This window comes from Cannabis sativa, chromosome 4 (assembly GCF_029168945.1).
Source record: "Cannabis sativa cultivar Pink pepper isolate KNU-18-1 chromosome 4, ASM2916894v1, whole genome shotgun sequence".
Lineage (NCBI taxonomy): Eukaryota > Viridiplantae > Streptophyta > Magnoliopsida > Rosales > Cannabaceae > Cannabis > Cannabis sativa.
The window spans coordinates 74,277,189-74,291,568 of NC_083604.1; the positions used below are offsets into that span (position 1 = coordinate 74,277,189).

At 32.7% G+C, this 14,380-nt stretch overlaps 4 protein-coding genes across 4 annotated transcripts; 1 reads left to right on the forward strand and 3 right to left on the reverse strand.

Moving 5' to 3' along the window:
• The first annotated feature begins 4,762 nt into the window (after positions 1-4,762).
• LOC115711962 (patatin-like protein 1) lies at positions 4,763-7,176 on the forward strand. Its single transcript, XM_030640163.2, has 7 exons — positions 4,763-4,963; positions 5,113-5,294; positions 5,385-5,571; positions 5,786-5,947; positions 6,045-6,347; positions 6,542-6,717; positions 6,878-7,176. Exons 1-7 carry the CDS (start codon positions 4,838-4,840, stop codon positions 6,942-6,944), a joined length of 1,203 nt encoding a protein of 400 aa, XP_030496023.1. The 5' UTR covers positions 4,763-4,837; the 3' UTR covers positions 6,945-7,176.
• Positions 7,177-8,831: 1,655 nt separating this feature from the next.
• LOC115714791 (uncharacterized) lies at positions 8,832-10,123 on the reverse strand. The gene is made up of 5 exons (XM_030643542.2): positions 9,966-10,123; positions 9,691-9,867; positions 9,493-9,597; positions 9,224-9,392; positions 8,832-9,122 (listed from the first exon to the last, which is right to left on the reverse strand). The coding sequence occupies exons 1-5, from the start codon at positions 10,061-10,063 to the stop codon at positions 9,033-9,035; spliced, it is 639 nt and encodes a 212-aa protein (XP_030499402.2). The 5' UTR covers positions 10,064-10,123; the 3' UTR covers positions 8,832-9,032.
• A 76-nt stretch (positions 10,124-10,199) lies between these two features.
• Positions 10,200-12,289, reverse strand: LOC133037144 (uncharacterized). The gene is made up of 7 exons (XM_061113985.1): positions 11,954-12,289; positions 11,659-11,877; positions 11,479-11,571; positions 11,228-11,338; positions 11,032-11,142; positions 10,731-10,940; positions 10,200-10,349 (listed from the first exon to the last, which is right to left on the reverse strand). The coding sequence occupies exons 1-7, from the start codon at positions 12,257-12,259 to the stop codon at positions 10,200-10,202; spliced, it is 1,200 nt and encodes a 399-aa protein (XP_060969968.1). The 5' UTR covers positions 12,260-12,289.
• Positions 12,290-12,332: 43 nt separating this feature from the next.
• On the reverse strand, positions 12,333-14,059 carry LOC133028945 (uncharacterized). Its single transcript, XM_061114474.1, has 2 exons — positions 13,334-14,059; positions 12,333-13,226 (listed from the first exon to the last, which is right to left on the reverse strand). The coding sequence occupies exons 1-2, from the start codon at positions 13,984-13,986 to the stop codon at positions 12,419-12,421; spliced, it is 1,461 nt and encodes a 486-aa protein (XP_060970457.1). The 5' UTR covers positions 13,987-14,059; the 3' UTR covers positions 12,333-12,418.
• Between the last annotated feature and the right edge of the window lie 321 nt (positions 14,060-14,380).

The window sequence follows — 14,380 nt, forward strand, 5'->3', positions numbered from 1 at the left end:
ATATAGGCTCATTTACAAGGAGGAAACTTAATGGAAACAACGACCTAGAGTCAATTGGCTCCAGACAGAAGACAAAAACACTAGATTTTTCCATAGGTTTACTTTGAATAAAAAAAAGAGCCAACCGAATTAATCACCTCACCCTAAAAGATGGCTCCAAATGGGATAATGTTGATGATATCCTCCAAGAGATAGAAAGGTTCTACACTGACATGTTCACATCACATGTGACACTTCCTCAAGAAAAGTTTTTCCCCTCAAGAAATCAAGAGAACCCTTTTCCAAATGCCCTCCGACAAAGCTCCTGGTATTGATGGTTTTAATAACCTTTTTAACCAAAAGAACTGGCATATTCTAGGAGGCACATTGACTGATGCTGTGTTAAGTTTTCTTAATCATGGACCTAATATCTCTCACTTCAACACAACTCTCATCACTCTTATACCTAAAGTACTGCGAGATCTATCTACTATAAATGACTTTTTCCCTATTAGCCTTTGCACAATCATCTACAAAATTGTCTCAAAATTTTTGGGTAATAGGATAAAACAAGTTATCAGTCCACTCATATGACAAAATCAAAGTGCCTTTCTCAAAGGGTGACTTATCTCTGATAATATCCTGATGGCCTAGGAACTCCTGCATGCATTAAGGGTAGGAAAAAAAAAGAAAACTAGCTAGATGGCAATCAAACTTGACATGGCCATAGCTTTCGATCGAGTGGAATGAATTTTTATGAACATAATCATAATGAAGCTTGGCTTCCCAAGAAAATTTCTCTCCTTGATTATGGCTTGCCTAACCATCGCCTCCTTCAAAATTAATATTAGTGGCCATGCACTTGGCTATGTTACTCCCTCTAGAGGAATTAGGCAAGGGGATCCCCTTTCCCCTTACCTCTTTCTTCTTTGTTCCGAAGGCCTCTCAACTTTACTCAGACAAGCTGAGGCGACTGAATAAGCTATAGGGATTCAAATTACTAGGTCTGCCTTAAAACTCTCTCACACTTTTCTTTCAGGATGATAACATTCTATTCTTTAAATCAAATATCCAAGTCTGTAATGATATCAAAGAAACCCTCTCTTGTATGAACGTGTCTCGAGGAAATTAGTTAACTTCAATAAGTCATCCATCTTTTTCTTCCAAACGCTAACTTAACCTACCAAAACCTCATTCAGGATTATATGGGCATCCCTTCCACTAACAGCTTGGATAAGTACCTAGGCTTGCCTTTGTGTTTTGGCCGCTCAAAAAACATTTCTTTAATCTGGTAATGGAAAGAATCTGGTCCTATCTTGCCAAATGGAAAGGAAAGTTTTTCTCAAAAGGGGGTAAGGAAGTTCTCCATATAAAGCCGTTATTCAATCAATTTCATCTAATGTTATGCCTGTCTTCAAATTCCAGCCTCTTTTTGTAAGTTTTTTGAGAGAGAAATGACTAAGTTCTGGTGGGGATCCAATGAGGGGGAAGGAAAAATTTATTAGAAAAAATGGAATGCCCTCTGTAGCTCTAAATTTTGGGGGGGACTAGGGTTAAGATCTTAAAACTGCTTTAACCAAGCAATGCTGGACAAACAAGCTTGGAGAATCCACTCCAACCCATCTTCCCTACTTGACAAGCTTTTCAAAGTAAAACATTACCCCAAGTCCACCTTCTTCGAGGCCAGTATGGGCCACATACCCTCTTATGTTTGGTAGAGTTTGCAATGGGCAAATAGCTCTTAAAAATGTATTCGTTGGAGAATTGAGAATGGAAAACTGTGTATATATTTACCAAGATAACTAGATTCTAAATTGCACCTATCTCCCCTTCATTTAGCTGCATCACAAACTCGAGCCTCTGACCTTCTCCTTGCCACAAGTAACTAGAATGTAAACAATTAGTAACCTCTTTCCTAGAGATGTTGTCCTGGTTATCCTCTCCTCCAAACACTAAAAAGCTAGACATTCTCCTGTAGCAGTTACTCAGGCAAGTACACAGTCAAAACAAGTTACCATCTCGCTCAAACTATTCGTCATGCTGCCAAGCCAGCTTCCTCCAACCCTAATACACTCACCAACTGGTGGAAGTACCCTTTTGGAATTTTTGCATTGCTTCCAAAATCAAACTTTCACCCATAGGCTTTGTCATAATACTCTTCCCACAGCTATCAACCCGCATCATAGGAAAAGTAGCCCTTCCCCCATGTGTTCCAGGTGTGGTAACTTTCCTAAAAATACTCAGCATGCTTTTTTGAATGCAAGGGTGTCAAGAGGGTTTGTTAAGGTAAAGAAAGGAAAAAAAAAATACTTTTGACACACTATTTTTTTTTTTCAAATATCAATTGTAATAAAATAACTTCGAATTATTTCTTTGTGTTATGTTGAAGATTTAGAATAGTAGAAACTCCTTTACTTTTAGGAATATACAGGAACAACCTCTCTGGATATATCAAGAAGACAATGACTTCCACAGATTCTATCAACAAGCTTAACAAAAGCATTCTCCAGGTGTTTCTAATTACATCACAACCCACAACCGTACATGAACACCCCAGAGACAAGACTCTTAAAGCTTAATGTCGATGGTGTAGCGTCCAATAGAAAATAAAAAATAGGATCAAGAGCTCTGGTTTGAAACTCTACAGGCCAAGTGATTGCAGCCTTTACAAAGAGTTGTCTAAGAATGATGCCCCCAAACACTACTGAGGCATGGGCCTTGTTACAAGCATTAACTTGGGGGAAATTTACATAGTATACTAATTTTTGTCATTTTTTTACAAAAATACTGTCAGGCGGTATTTTTTACTTTTTTACTGTGTTTTTTTATAAGTTTCATACTGTAGTATACTGTGTTAAGTTTTCACTGGTGTTCTACTGGTGTTTTACTAGTGTTCTACTGTTGTTTTGAGTTGTTTTGCTTTGTGTTTTACTGGTGTTTTATAAAAATATTGTATTTTTGAAAAACTTTCCGTGTGGCAGTATTTTTGTAAAAGTTAACCCAAATTTTAGTATTTTTGTAAGTTTCCCTTAACTTGGTGTAAAGACCCCCAAATAATAATACACCAAGTAAAAATAGTCTGCTTTGAACTTAGTCAGAGACTTACAAGCACACGACAATATTTTTTCTAAGTATGGCGCGCTTATAGACTCCCTGCAAGAGGTGATGCCTACCTTCTCAACTGTGTCCTTATCCCATTCTCACAAGCTAGCTAAGGAGTACAGCAACCCATAATTTAGCCCAAATGTCACTAGAGTTAGATAACACTTTGGTTTAATGGGCGTAATTCTAATCCTTTGTTTGCTGTATTTTTGCTGATTTCTCCTTTAAAAATATAAAAAATGTATGATTGAGCTTTTTGGTTTAATTTTTTTTTTTGAATAATTAACAGTTGTTAATATGAGGTTCAAATATATATGAAATGGATATATATCTTTATATATTAAAAGTGCCTATCTAACGGCATTTCTTGGTTTAACAGAATATACTTAAAAATAAAAAAAATATTCTGTTAAATTTAACGATTAGGTTTGATCTCCCGTTAACAAATAAACCCAATAATTAAACCAAAAAATTAAACAATCTTTTAAATATTAATAATCTATTTTTAAATTAAAAAAATCATCTTAGCCACATATCTCTCTAACAAACCTATATAGGGAGAATATTAATAATTTTTTTATTTATTTTTTAAAAAAATCTTTATTTTTTTGATTCTGATGCATAATGTGATGTTATTCTTTTTAATTGCTTTATTAATTTCTTTTCTATTCTAATGTGAATAAATTTTTGGCAGTAGAGAGTCATCAAATTAGTCCAAGTGTTTGCACTCCATAGTCTATATATCTATCTATAATATAGGTCATTACTCTTTTTTTTTAACCTATTAATTATACAGGTATAATTATTAATTTTAATTGATGCTAAAATTTAATTTTTCTATTTTTCTATAATATAAGGATAACTATTTTTTTATTGTTATTATTTTTTTCACTATGATGTTTGTAGATATTTTTTTGACTAAATAATTATTAAATATTACATAGATTAATTAAAAATATCTAAATCATATACCATTTAAATTTAAATTTGATTAGATTTAATTTCTGTATCTACTTTCTCATTATTTGTAATTGTTCTAAATCTGATCGTGCAAACTCATATATTAAACACAATACTCCACCTTGAAACCGTTCTCTGTTTTTTTTCTTTCTTATTGGTTGGTGTTAATTCGCCCCGATGATTCAAGTGTCATCGGAAGATAAAGATAAAGATATTTCAAATATATAAAGATTTTTCAAATATAAATATTTAATTTTTTCAAAAAAAAAAATTGTAATCTTTAAAAATAAAATATATTTAAAATCTTAAAAAGACTAAAATCTTAAATGAAATTAGCTGGCTCGGCACGTACATTCACCTAGTATATATATATTATACTTGTAATAGACAACTGTTTATATTTTATATTATAAACTATTTAAAAAATTTATAAATATATAGTTTCAAACAATTATAAAGTACTCCTAAGAAAAAAAAAATGAAAAACATGAGAAATACGACATACACGTTACACGCATCATAAATAATTTGTAATAAATAGAAAAGAAAAAGAAGAAATTTGCTAATCGTAGTTTTTTTGGGAAAAGAAAAAAAGGAATAAAGAAAAAGGAGTAGTTGAAGATATAAATAAAGTTGTTGGAAGAAATAAATGTATATAGGTACAGTGTTGTATAAACACTAACTAGCAATCACCTATAAATACAACTGCTCTTGCCGATTTGTTATCAAACCAAGTTCTTGCTTTGCTTTGCTTTGGTCGATCGATCAACATATATAATAATTTAAATTAAGAATAATGGCAACAGTAACACGTCAGCCACCAAAACATGGCCAAATGGTCACTATTCTTAGTGTTGATGGAGGAGGAATCAGAGGAATAATCCCCGGTGTTCTTATTGAGTACCTCGAGTCTCAACTTCAGGTATATACTAATATTGGTACATAATTAATATGAAATATTGTTAAGTATGTGGCAAAGCGCACCACTTATAATTGTACTAATAAACATTTATATGAAAGCTCTCATAGTACATGCTATGAATGAATGAAATTAATTATGTACATTTATAGGAGCTAGATGGGAAGGATGCTCGAATTGCTGACTACTTCGATATGATATCTGGGACAAGTACAGGAGGGCTTATCACGGCCATGTTAACAGCTCCCAACCAACACAATCGCCCATTATATGCTGCCAATGAAATCGTACCATTTTATCTTGAGCACTGCCCTAAAATCTTCCCACAGTTAAAGTACGTATATATATATATATATTTGGAAATATATATGTATAGTACTAATTCACACGTGTCTAATTATATAATGATGAAAAATGCATGCAGTGGTATCTTTGGTATTCTTGATCCAGTGAGAGGTGTTGCAATTGGACCAAAATATAATGGGCAGTATCTTCATGACACTGTTAGAAAGATATTAGGTACCACAAGGTTGCATGAGACCCTCACAAATGTTGTCATTCCAGCTTTTGATATCAAGAAACTCCAACCTGTCATATTTTCCACTCATATGGTAATAATATTTATATATCTATAATGTTAATTAATTAATTAAGGTAAATTATTACTCATGTACTATTTTTTTTTATTTTTTTTTCAAATTTACGGTTTGGATTTCTAAAGTGGTTGCAGCGCTAGTTGCAATAAGGGTTTCTATACGATTTTTTATTGCAATTTATGAAAATGACCCATTAAAGGATGATAACATATAATATATGTAAATATAGGCTAAGACGGTGACATCGTTAGATGCTCATCTTGCGGACATTTGTATTGGGACATCGGCAGCTCCAACATACCTTCCTTCCCATTATTTTACAAACCAAGACAAAGATGGAAAGACTGCTGAATTTGATCTCATCGACGGTGGCATGGCCGCCAATAATCCTGTACACATATACATACAAACTCTTTTTATATATATAAAGATATTAATTGTTTATTTTTGTGATGATTAATTAAATTATATTAATATTGTTGTTGCAGTCTTTGATTGCGTTTAGTGAGATTACAAAAGAAATAACGAAAGCGAATCCAGATTACGGAACGGTAAAGCCATTGGAGATGTCTCGTTTTCTGATGATAACATTGGGAACAGGATCAAACAAGACAGAGCAAAAATACAATGCTAGAATGTCAGCCCAATGGGGAACTGTTAGTTGGATATTTTTCAATGGATCAACTCCTATCATTGATGTTTTCTCTGAAGCAAGTGCCGATATGGTTGACTATCATAACTCTGTTCTTTTCCATGCTTCTGATTCTCAACACAACTATCTTCGCATTGATGTAAGTTTTATTATTATATATAAATAGTATTATGACATGTCTCTCAATAAAACTTGTTATTAAATTACATTAATAATAATGCTAGGCTGTATGAGGTCCCTTTAATTAGTATTTTTTTTTGTAGATATAAATATTAATTTGTTGGTTGTTCAACTCTATCTTATTTTAAATAAATTTTTTATTATTGTTATTAGGATGATACTCTGAAAGGAACCCTAGCATCAGTGGATATAGCTACAAAAGAAAACTTGGAGAATTTAGTGAAAACTGGTAAGGAGTTGCTGGAAAAGCCAGTTGTACGTATGAGTATGGCAACTGGTCTCTATGAACCTGTTCCAGGTGCTGGTACCAATGCTAACTCTCTAAAAAGGTATATTAATTAATTTATATCAAATATTTATTACTATATATTTTCATAACTCTATTTTTTAATATAAATAAATATAGCTATTAAAAGTAATTAATTACTATTTATATGGTTTTTGGCTAACCTACAGATTTATATGCTAATTATTGTTATTATTTTGCAGTTTGGCAAAAATACTTTCTGATGAAAAGAAACTCCGAGACGCCAATGCCAAAGCTGCACTCAACTAATTAAGCTATAAAAATATAGCTTTTTTAGTGTATTATTCCTAATAAATAAATAAATAAAAGATCCCATATCCCACCAATAATAAATAAATGCAGTCTTGTTTAAATTTTAATTATTGTTCAGTTTGTTGGGTGGTTGAGAAAGAGTACCACGTACTTCCGTTTCTAATGTAATGAGCTCCTTTTGTGAGTAAACTGTTATGTGCAATAAAAAAGCTCAAATAAATTGTCATCATTTACTTTTTTATTTTATTAATGTAAGTATTTTTTTTGAGGAATTTTTTATCTTTATACTCTAAAATAATTTTTTTTATATATTTTAACGAAACTCTACCCAGAAACTCCAATGATAATTAACGGAATAACTTAAATTGCAACTAAAATTTGTATATATAACAACTGACATAAAAACTATCAGAACAACCCAAACCGTAAATTAAAATTAAAAAATAGTATGAGGTAATTCACCTTTGTTTTTTTATGTTTTACCTATTGTATTTTAACATTCGATATTACTCTTAAAAATAAAAAAGAAAGAGGAAATTAGACTCTATACCCTTTTTATACTGTCTTCTTTTATTCTTACCCTCTTTTCTAAAACTTATCATTTTTATCTCTTTTTTTAAACACTTTACCGATTTTACCCCTGTCACATTAATATATTCTCCATGTGACTCCCTTATATCAGGGTATTTTGGGTACAGTACATATAAAAAGAGGTATGTTTCAATTAAATATAAAATTAAAGGTAAATTTGGTTAATTGATAAATAAAAGAGGTATTTTTCAATATACCCAAAAAGAAACTTACCTAATTCTTACATTTACATCTTGATAACTTTTTTTTCTTTCTCGTTTTTCTGTCGAACCAAATAATTTATAATCACCAAAAAAAATTATTAGTAATAAGATAATCACCAAAAAAAAATCATCTTCAAAGTCCACATATAATTAATAGAATAAAAAACTATTTTGTCCATCTAGCACATACAGGTCCATTTTAAAAAAATTATTATTAATTTATTATTCAAGAATTAGAATTAAATTTTTTTAATTTAAACTCATTAGTCTCTACAATGTGGTGCACAAGATAATCTCCAAATACTTAGCCAACCCACTAAAAAATAGTATGCATGAGACAATCTCAGAGTTCCAAAGTGCTTTTGTTGGAGGTCGTAATACATGACAATGCCATCGTGGGATTTGAAGGCATCCACTGTATGAAACGTAATAGATTTCGTAATGGGTCAAAGGTGGCCTTTAAAATATGTCGAAAGCTTATGACAGAGGGGAATGAAATTTTGTCAAGGCGGTTATGCATAAAATGGGGCTTGCTGATAAATGGGTTCATAAGATCTACCAATGTATCTCATCAGTGTCTTTCTCGGTTCTGCTGAATGGAAAATCCACACGTAAATTTACTCCCAATCGAGAGGTCTTCGTCAAGGCAACCCGCTGTCACCTTTCCTATTTTTGTTATGTCACTACTAGAGAAAGGGCCTTTATTTTCGGTTTTTAGGCCAGTTTATCTTCGGATTTTATTAAAAATCGCAACCGAAGTCGTTTGAGGCGATGACATATGTTTTAAAATACCGAAGTCGAAGGTGAGGCTACGTCTTCGGTTATTATATAAAAACCGAAGATAAAAGTAACCTTTGTCTTCGGTTATTATATAAAAACCGAAGAGAAAGGTATATATGTCTTCGGTTTTTATATAATAACCGAAGACAAAGGTTACTTTTATCTTCGGTTTTTATATAATAACCGAAGACATATGTTTCGAATATCAGAAGAGAAAATAGACATTTATCTTCGGTTATTGTTAAATATATTTTCGATTAATATTTAAATATTTTAAATATATATATTAATTTTTATTAAATAATTAATTATATATTAATTTTTTTTGAAATAATTATAAACTAATTATAAAAATAAATATTATTTCAATTATATAACAAAATTAAGTACAAAAGACATTGTAATTATATTATAACAAAGTTAAAGTATACATTACAAAATATGTTAAGTCCTTACTAATAAAAAAAATACACAAAATAAGTATTGCCTAAAATTAAAAGTCTAAAGTTAACTAGTACAAGTATCGTGTCAATTTCGATAACCATTGATGTTGCAGTGGTAGCAACATCGTCTCCACATCGTATGTGTCCATCTTTCCAAACTGTAAAATTAAAGTGTAAATTAGTTATATGTATCACTTATTTATAAGCATAGTATCCTATTTACGGGTATACATAAATGAACTAATTATAGCTTAATTACCTTTTCTCTTATCACAACGAATGAATTTAGAGCTTTCACAATGTCATTAATGTACCTAAGTACATAAAAACCACATTCAATTCCCAATGTTTGTTTTGGACACGCTGCAACGGTTACTCCTGGAAATGTTCCAAGTAACTCGTTGGAACCTCCGAGCAGTTCATATGCCCTAATTAAATTCAATGATTTTTATTGATTTAATTAGCAATAGTTGGTATAAATTTATAGAAAATTAAAATTATAATTTTAAAATGAAAATTGAAAAGTACCTTTGGAGTGTGAGATCAATAGTCATCTTAGGGCGTTTATGTCTAAGCCAAGGGTCCAAGTGAATGATCTTCCCAGCACAAACAATCTCAAGCATCCAATGACGTCTAATAAGAAATTAATAAGAAAATATTAAGTGTTAATTTAAAAAGAAGAATTAAATTATACTTAACTAGTCCTTAAATAGTACTTGTACATACTCGTAGTTCCACGGTATGAAGAACATCTGAGATTTGTTATTCATTGTATTCAACCATTCGGCCAATTTGATAACAACTTCTTGGTGGACAATTCCATCTTTGTCCGTGGCATTGAGTAGCTCTGGGTCAAAGAACTTGAAATACTCCCGCATATTCGTTAAATCCTCCCAAATGCATCTACGTAAATTTATCATGGTTAAGTGTTACATTTTAATAAATGGGAAAAATATTATGTAAAACATACTTAATTCCAAAAATAATTACGTAAAACATACCTAATTCCAAAGATCATGCCTTGACATCCAATAAAATTTAAGGTTCCAACCTGCTCTACATCCTCTGATGACAAGATAATATGTGTGCGAGGTGGCATGAAGTCTGGATCAGTTGGAACTTCAACAACGCTCCACTTCCCTTTCCTCCTTATAAATTCTTCAACTAGAAAGTGGAGACATACAGGTATTTGAGCCCGGACCTCCGCTTGAATGTTGCATTCTTGTCCACTTGATCTATCCCGACATTTGATTGTGATCCGTAGAAGACATAGCGGGAAGAGTTGAGATCTGTTTCCCTTTATTCGGTGATCTGTGAGGGGTTGCTATCTGCTTCCCCTTTGACGATGATTTATGGGTGGATGCGACATCCGGGAATATGGGAACCTGTAAAATATGAATTATAGCATCAATATACAATAAATATGCATTAATCATATATGGCAATAAAAAAATAATTTTTACCTTATCCAAATTTAAAATTAAATGTTTTGGCCAAGGAAGAAATATGTCCTTTGTCTCATAGACATATCGGATATTTTCGATAGGATGAGCAATTTCAGCATCCTCTTGAAGTTGTTCTGTAATTAAAACTCGTGCAATCCCTTCTTTATCTTGCACGGTATGAATTGTTCTTGGACTAACGGATTCCGAAGCACACCTTTGGCCACTATATTATGGATGTTGTACGAACACAAAAGTACTTCGTTGTTATTAGTGGATGAGAAGTTGTACATGACGGGAGGTGTCCGATTATCATCTTCGTACCCTCCAAACTCCCCGATGATCATCTAAGTGATCATCATTTTCTTCTGAGGAGTTGTCATTACCATCATCTTGTTCTTGTGCAGCATACAGTTTTTTCTTCAATTCTTCAATTTCTTTTTTGAGTTGAAGAATTTCTTGTTTTTGGAAGGATGATTCACTACATTTAGCCCTTTTCTTTCGACCAAATATCTTACGGCCTTTGCGGTGAACCTACAAATAACGAGTTGGAACACTCATTTAATAAAAAATTAAGTAAAATAAATAAAAAATAATCTAACATTAAATCAAGAACGTGGCATACCCGGCGGCTCGGCCGGCCGGGGTGCTCGGGTGTCCACAATGCTTGAGTCAATATGTCATTCCGACCATTGGCCAAAACTTCACACGAGTTTACTTTTTCCTCGAGTTCAGCCTATGCATTATGATTGATAATAGTTAATACTTTATAATAACAAATCATATATTCATGTTATTGAATTGTGTTAGATATCACTTACTATTCTTGCGGCAATCTCCCTATCCAAGTCTGTAACTAGGACATTATTTTTCTTGCGGGATTTTAACCAAACATGATGGCGGGCTGGATCTTGAATTTTGGTTTCTTTTTTCTGCAACAAACATGTAATTAATAAGGGAATATAATTGTTAAAAAAAATAATAAATTGATTGAAAATGATCTTAATCCCAGCTAGGAATCATGCCCACTTAAGTTTCATGGCCTTATTAAATAAAACATGTAATTCATTACCACATCCTCTCGGAGAGTCACCATGCCTCTACGAGCTGAGTGGTGCCTTGATGTATTCTGGCAAGCTCGGTCAGATTGTGCCTTTCTCAAAGCCTACAATAAAAATGTGTAAGTTACATACTAGTAAGGCTCATATATCAAAGCTAATTATATAAATGTTGTGAATATACATATATGTACCATGTGTTCAGGTGTTAGACGACTCGCAACAAATTTTACCCAATCTTCTTGATCAATTTCAGGATGGTTTTTGGGGGGAATTGCGAGCTCCTTCACCTTATTCTCTTTGGCCAAAGGCATTATGACATCGCATGTCATTTTTGTCTTAAAATCCTTCATAATTCGTCCTGCAATTTTAAGACAATCTTTTTTCCAATCTGCACGAACATTGAAACCACGCTATATGTAGAAAGCAAACAGTTAGTAAATAGTTTAGAAAACACCATAATAAGTATATTTTGTATAATTAACTTACTTGCACGTCTTTCCAAATTTTGTCCTTCAACGATTGATCCACATATCTCCAGTCTTTATAATTGATACCGATTGTTTGTCGGCATCTAACTCCAAGCCACGATATCATCTCTCCATACATATCTCCAAAGTATTCCCCTTTGTCATTAACTTCAAGGTCTATTTTTTCACCTTTATCCATTCTTTGGCATATCTGCTTCATCCGTGTGGGACCTCGATGGTTAGGAGGTTGCAAACAATAACCTAAGTTCTCATCTCCTGAGTTCTCATCTTCTGAGCAATCATGTGTCGGCACATCATCTGCCATATCTACATAATAAACATATTTACTAAATATTAAGATACAATTACACATACAATGGTAGTTACATATGTCAATAAATCACATAAAATATTAAGAAACAATCCAACATACAATGGTAGTTACATATGTCAATCGCATAAAATATTAAGAAATAATTACCTACTAAACACATTTTCTTTTCTTTTTTCGTTTCTTTTGGATCGAATCACAGTCAACCCAAATTCCTTCCTCAATATCATTTCGTATGAATTCAATATCGTCCAAGACATCATCATGTTCAACATCATCGACTTGTTCATGGACTCGTTGTCCAACAATGAAGCATTCGTGCATTAAATCATCATTTTCATCATCATCTTCATTCTCTGCGAACTTTCTTTCTGGTGTCGACAACACAACAGACCATTTACTATTAGCAGGATCTGGTATATAAAATACCTGTACTGCTTGGGTCGCCATGATGAAAGGATCATCCTTGCTTCCTTTCTTATTCAAATCAACCAAAGTAAATCCAAGCTCGTCGGTCCTGATTCCAACATTAACATCTACCCATTCACATTTAAAGAGGGCAATTCGGAACAATATATAATCCAGCTCCCATATTTCATTCACCACTCCATAATATGTCATGGTACCTGAAACTGGATTATTATCCTTTGAAGTAGCAAAATGTAAGGACTCCGCAACTATGCATACACCACTATTCTGAACCATTCGAGCATCATCTCTAGATTTTGTATGAAACCGTTTACCATTGACAATGTAAGCTTGATGCTTCCATACGTCAAAAGTTGGTCCAAGAGCTATGCGATTCAACACATCTGATACTCCATGATTTGGTTGTCGTAACTTCGCTAGAATGGTATTCTTTAACCACCTAATAAATGTTTTACGATGCTCATCTATAACCCACTTCTGTTTGTTTTTGTGACCTCTCGGAATCATTGACTGTAATAACTCCATATGCTCACTACCCTTCACCAAAATAAATTGAAAATCAAAAATAATATATGTAAAAAAAAATTAGTTAATTGAATGGATTATGAATTCAATTGATCAACCAAATGAATAACTTACGTTATATATGGTTGAACCTCTGCATTATTGTGCATTAAAACTAATTGAGCTTGATCTAACTCTGCCTTAGATACAGTAACCATTTCTCCTTTCCCTCGCAATCCTTTATCAAACTCATCAGAACTATTTCTTGGTTTGGTGATTCCGATTGTGTCAACTCCAGCTATGTACTCTGAACAAAATTCAACAGCTTCTTCTGATATATAACACTCAACCATACTAGCTTCCGGTCGATAATGGTTACGCACATAGCTTTTGAGCACTTTCATATTCCTTTCAAATGGATACATCCATCTTGCCCAAACTGGCCCACACAACTTTGCTTCTCTCACTAAATGAACCATCAAATGTACCATGATGTCAAAGAATGATGGTGGAAAATACCTTTCAAGGTTGCATAAAGTCTTGACAATATCCTCATGTAATGCATCCAACTTGCTCATTTCTAATTCCTTCCCACATAGTTGATTGAAGAAAATACAAACATGAGTCAAACACTCTCTAACCTTTTTGGGTAAGACCGATCTGATGGCGATTGGAAGCAAATGTTGCATTAAAGCATGACAATCGTGTGATTTCATACCCATTAGCTTCAATTCATCCGTATTTACCAAGTTTTTAATGTTAGAAGAGTATCCATCAGGGACTTTCATATTCGATAATGATTTGCAAACAATTTCTTTCTCTTTCTTTGACAAAGTGTAACATGCAGGAGGCAAATATAAGCGTTTACCTTTACGTTCGAGTGCCAAAGATTGTCTAATTCCCATTTCAACAAGATCTAAACGACTTGATAAACCATCTTTAGTTTTGCCGGGAATATCAAGTAAGGTACCGATGATACTGTCACACACATTTTTTTCTATATGCATAACATCTAAGCAATGTCGAACCATTAGATCTTTCCAGTATGGAAGACGAAAAAAAATTGACTTTCGTTGAAAACAACTATTTGTTTTCTTTCTTTTTTGTGTCTTTCCATACTTGAAATCTACATGTTCTACTTGTTCAAGAATTTGTTCCCCTGACATTGGCAAAGGAGCACTA

What these genes read in the sequence shown, in the direction of transcription:
- LOC115711962 (XM_030640163.2), top strand. Translation starts at nt 4,838, where the DNA reads ATGGCAACAGTAACACGTCAGCCACCAAAACATGGCCAAATGGTCACT. An exon ending in TCATATTTTCCACTCATATG is followed by an intron (nt 5,572 to 5,785) that starts GTAATAATATTT and finishes ATGTAAATATAG; the next exon opens with GCTAAGACGGTGACATCGTT. An exon ending in AATGCTAACTCTCTAAAAAG is followed by an intron (nt 6,718 to 6,877) that starts GTATATTAATTA and finishes ATTATTTTGCAG; the next exon opens with TTTGGCAAAAATACTTTCTG.
- LOC115714791 (XM_030643542.2), bottom strand. Translation starts at nt 10,063, where the DNA reads ATGCCACCTCGCACACATATTATCTTGTCATCAGAGGATGTAGAGCAG. An exon ending in ATTGATCTCACACTCCAAAG is followed by an intron (nt 9,393 to 9,492) that starts GTACTTTTCAAT and finishes GAATTTAATTAG; the next exon opens with GGCATATGAACTGCTCGGAG. An exon ending in TCGTTGTGATAAGAGAAAAG is followed by an intron (nt 9,123 to 9,223) that starts GTAATTAAGCTA and finishes TTAATTTTACAG; the next exon opens with TTTGGAAAGATGGACACATA.
- LOC133028945 (XM_061114474.1), bottom strand. Translation starts at nt 13,986, where the DNA reads ATGAAAGTCCCTGATGGATACTCTTCTAACATTAAAAACTTGGTAAAT. An exon ending in GAGGTTCAACCATATATAAC is followed by an intron (nt 13,227 to 13,333) that starts GTAAGTTATTCA and finishes GGTGAAGGGTAG; the next exon opens with TGAGCATATGGAGTTATTAC.
- LOC133037144 (XM_061113985.1), bottom strand. Translation starts at nt 12,259, where the DNA reads ATGGCAGATGATGTGCCGACACATGATTGCTCAGAAGATGAGAACTCA. An exon ending in GGGAGATTGCCGCAAGAATA is followed by an intron (nt 11,143 to 11,227) that starts GTAAGTGATATC and finishes CATAATGCATAG; the next exon opens with GCTGAACTCGAGGAAAAAGT. An exon ending in ATCATCGGGGAGTTTGGAGG is followed by an intron (nt 10,350 to 10,730) that starts GTACGAAGATGA and finishes CATATTTTACAG; the next exon opens with GTTCCCATATTCCCGGATGT.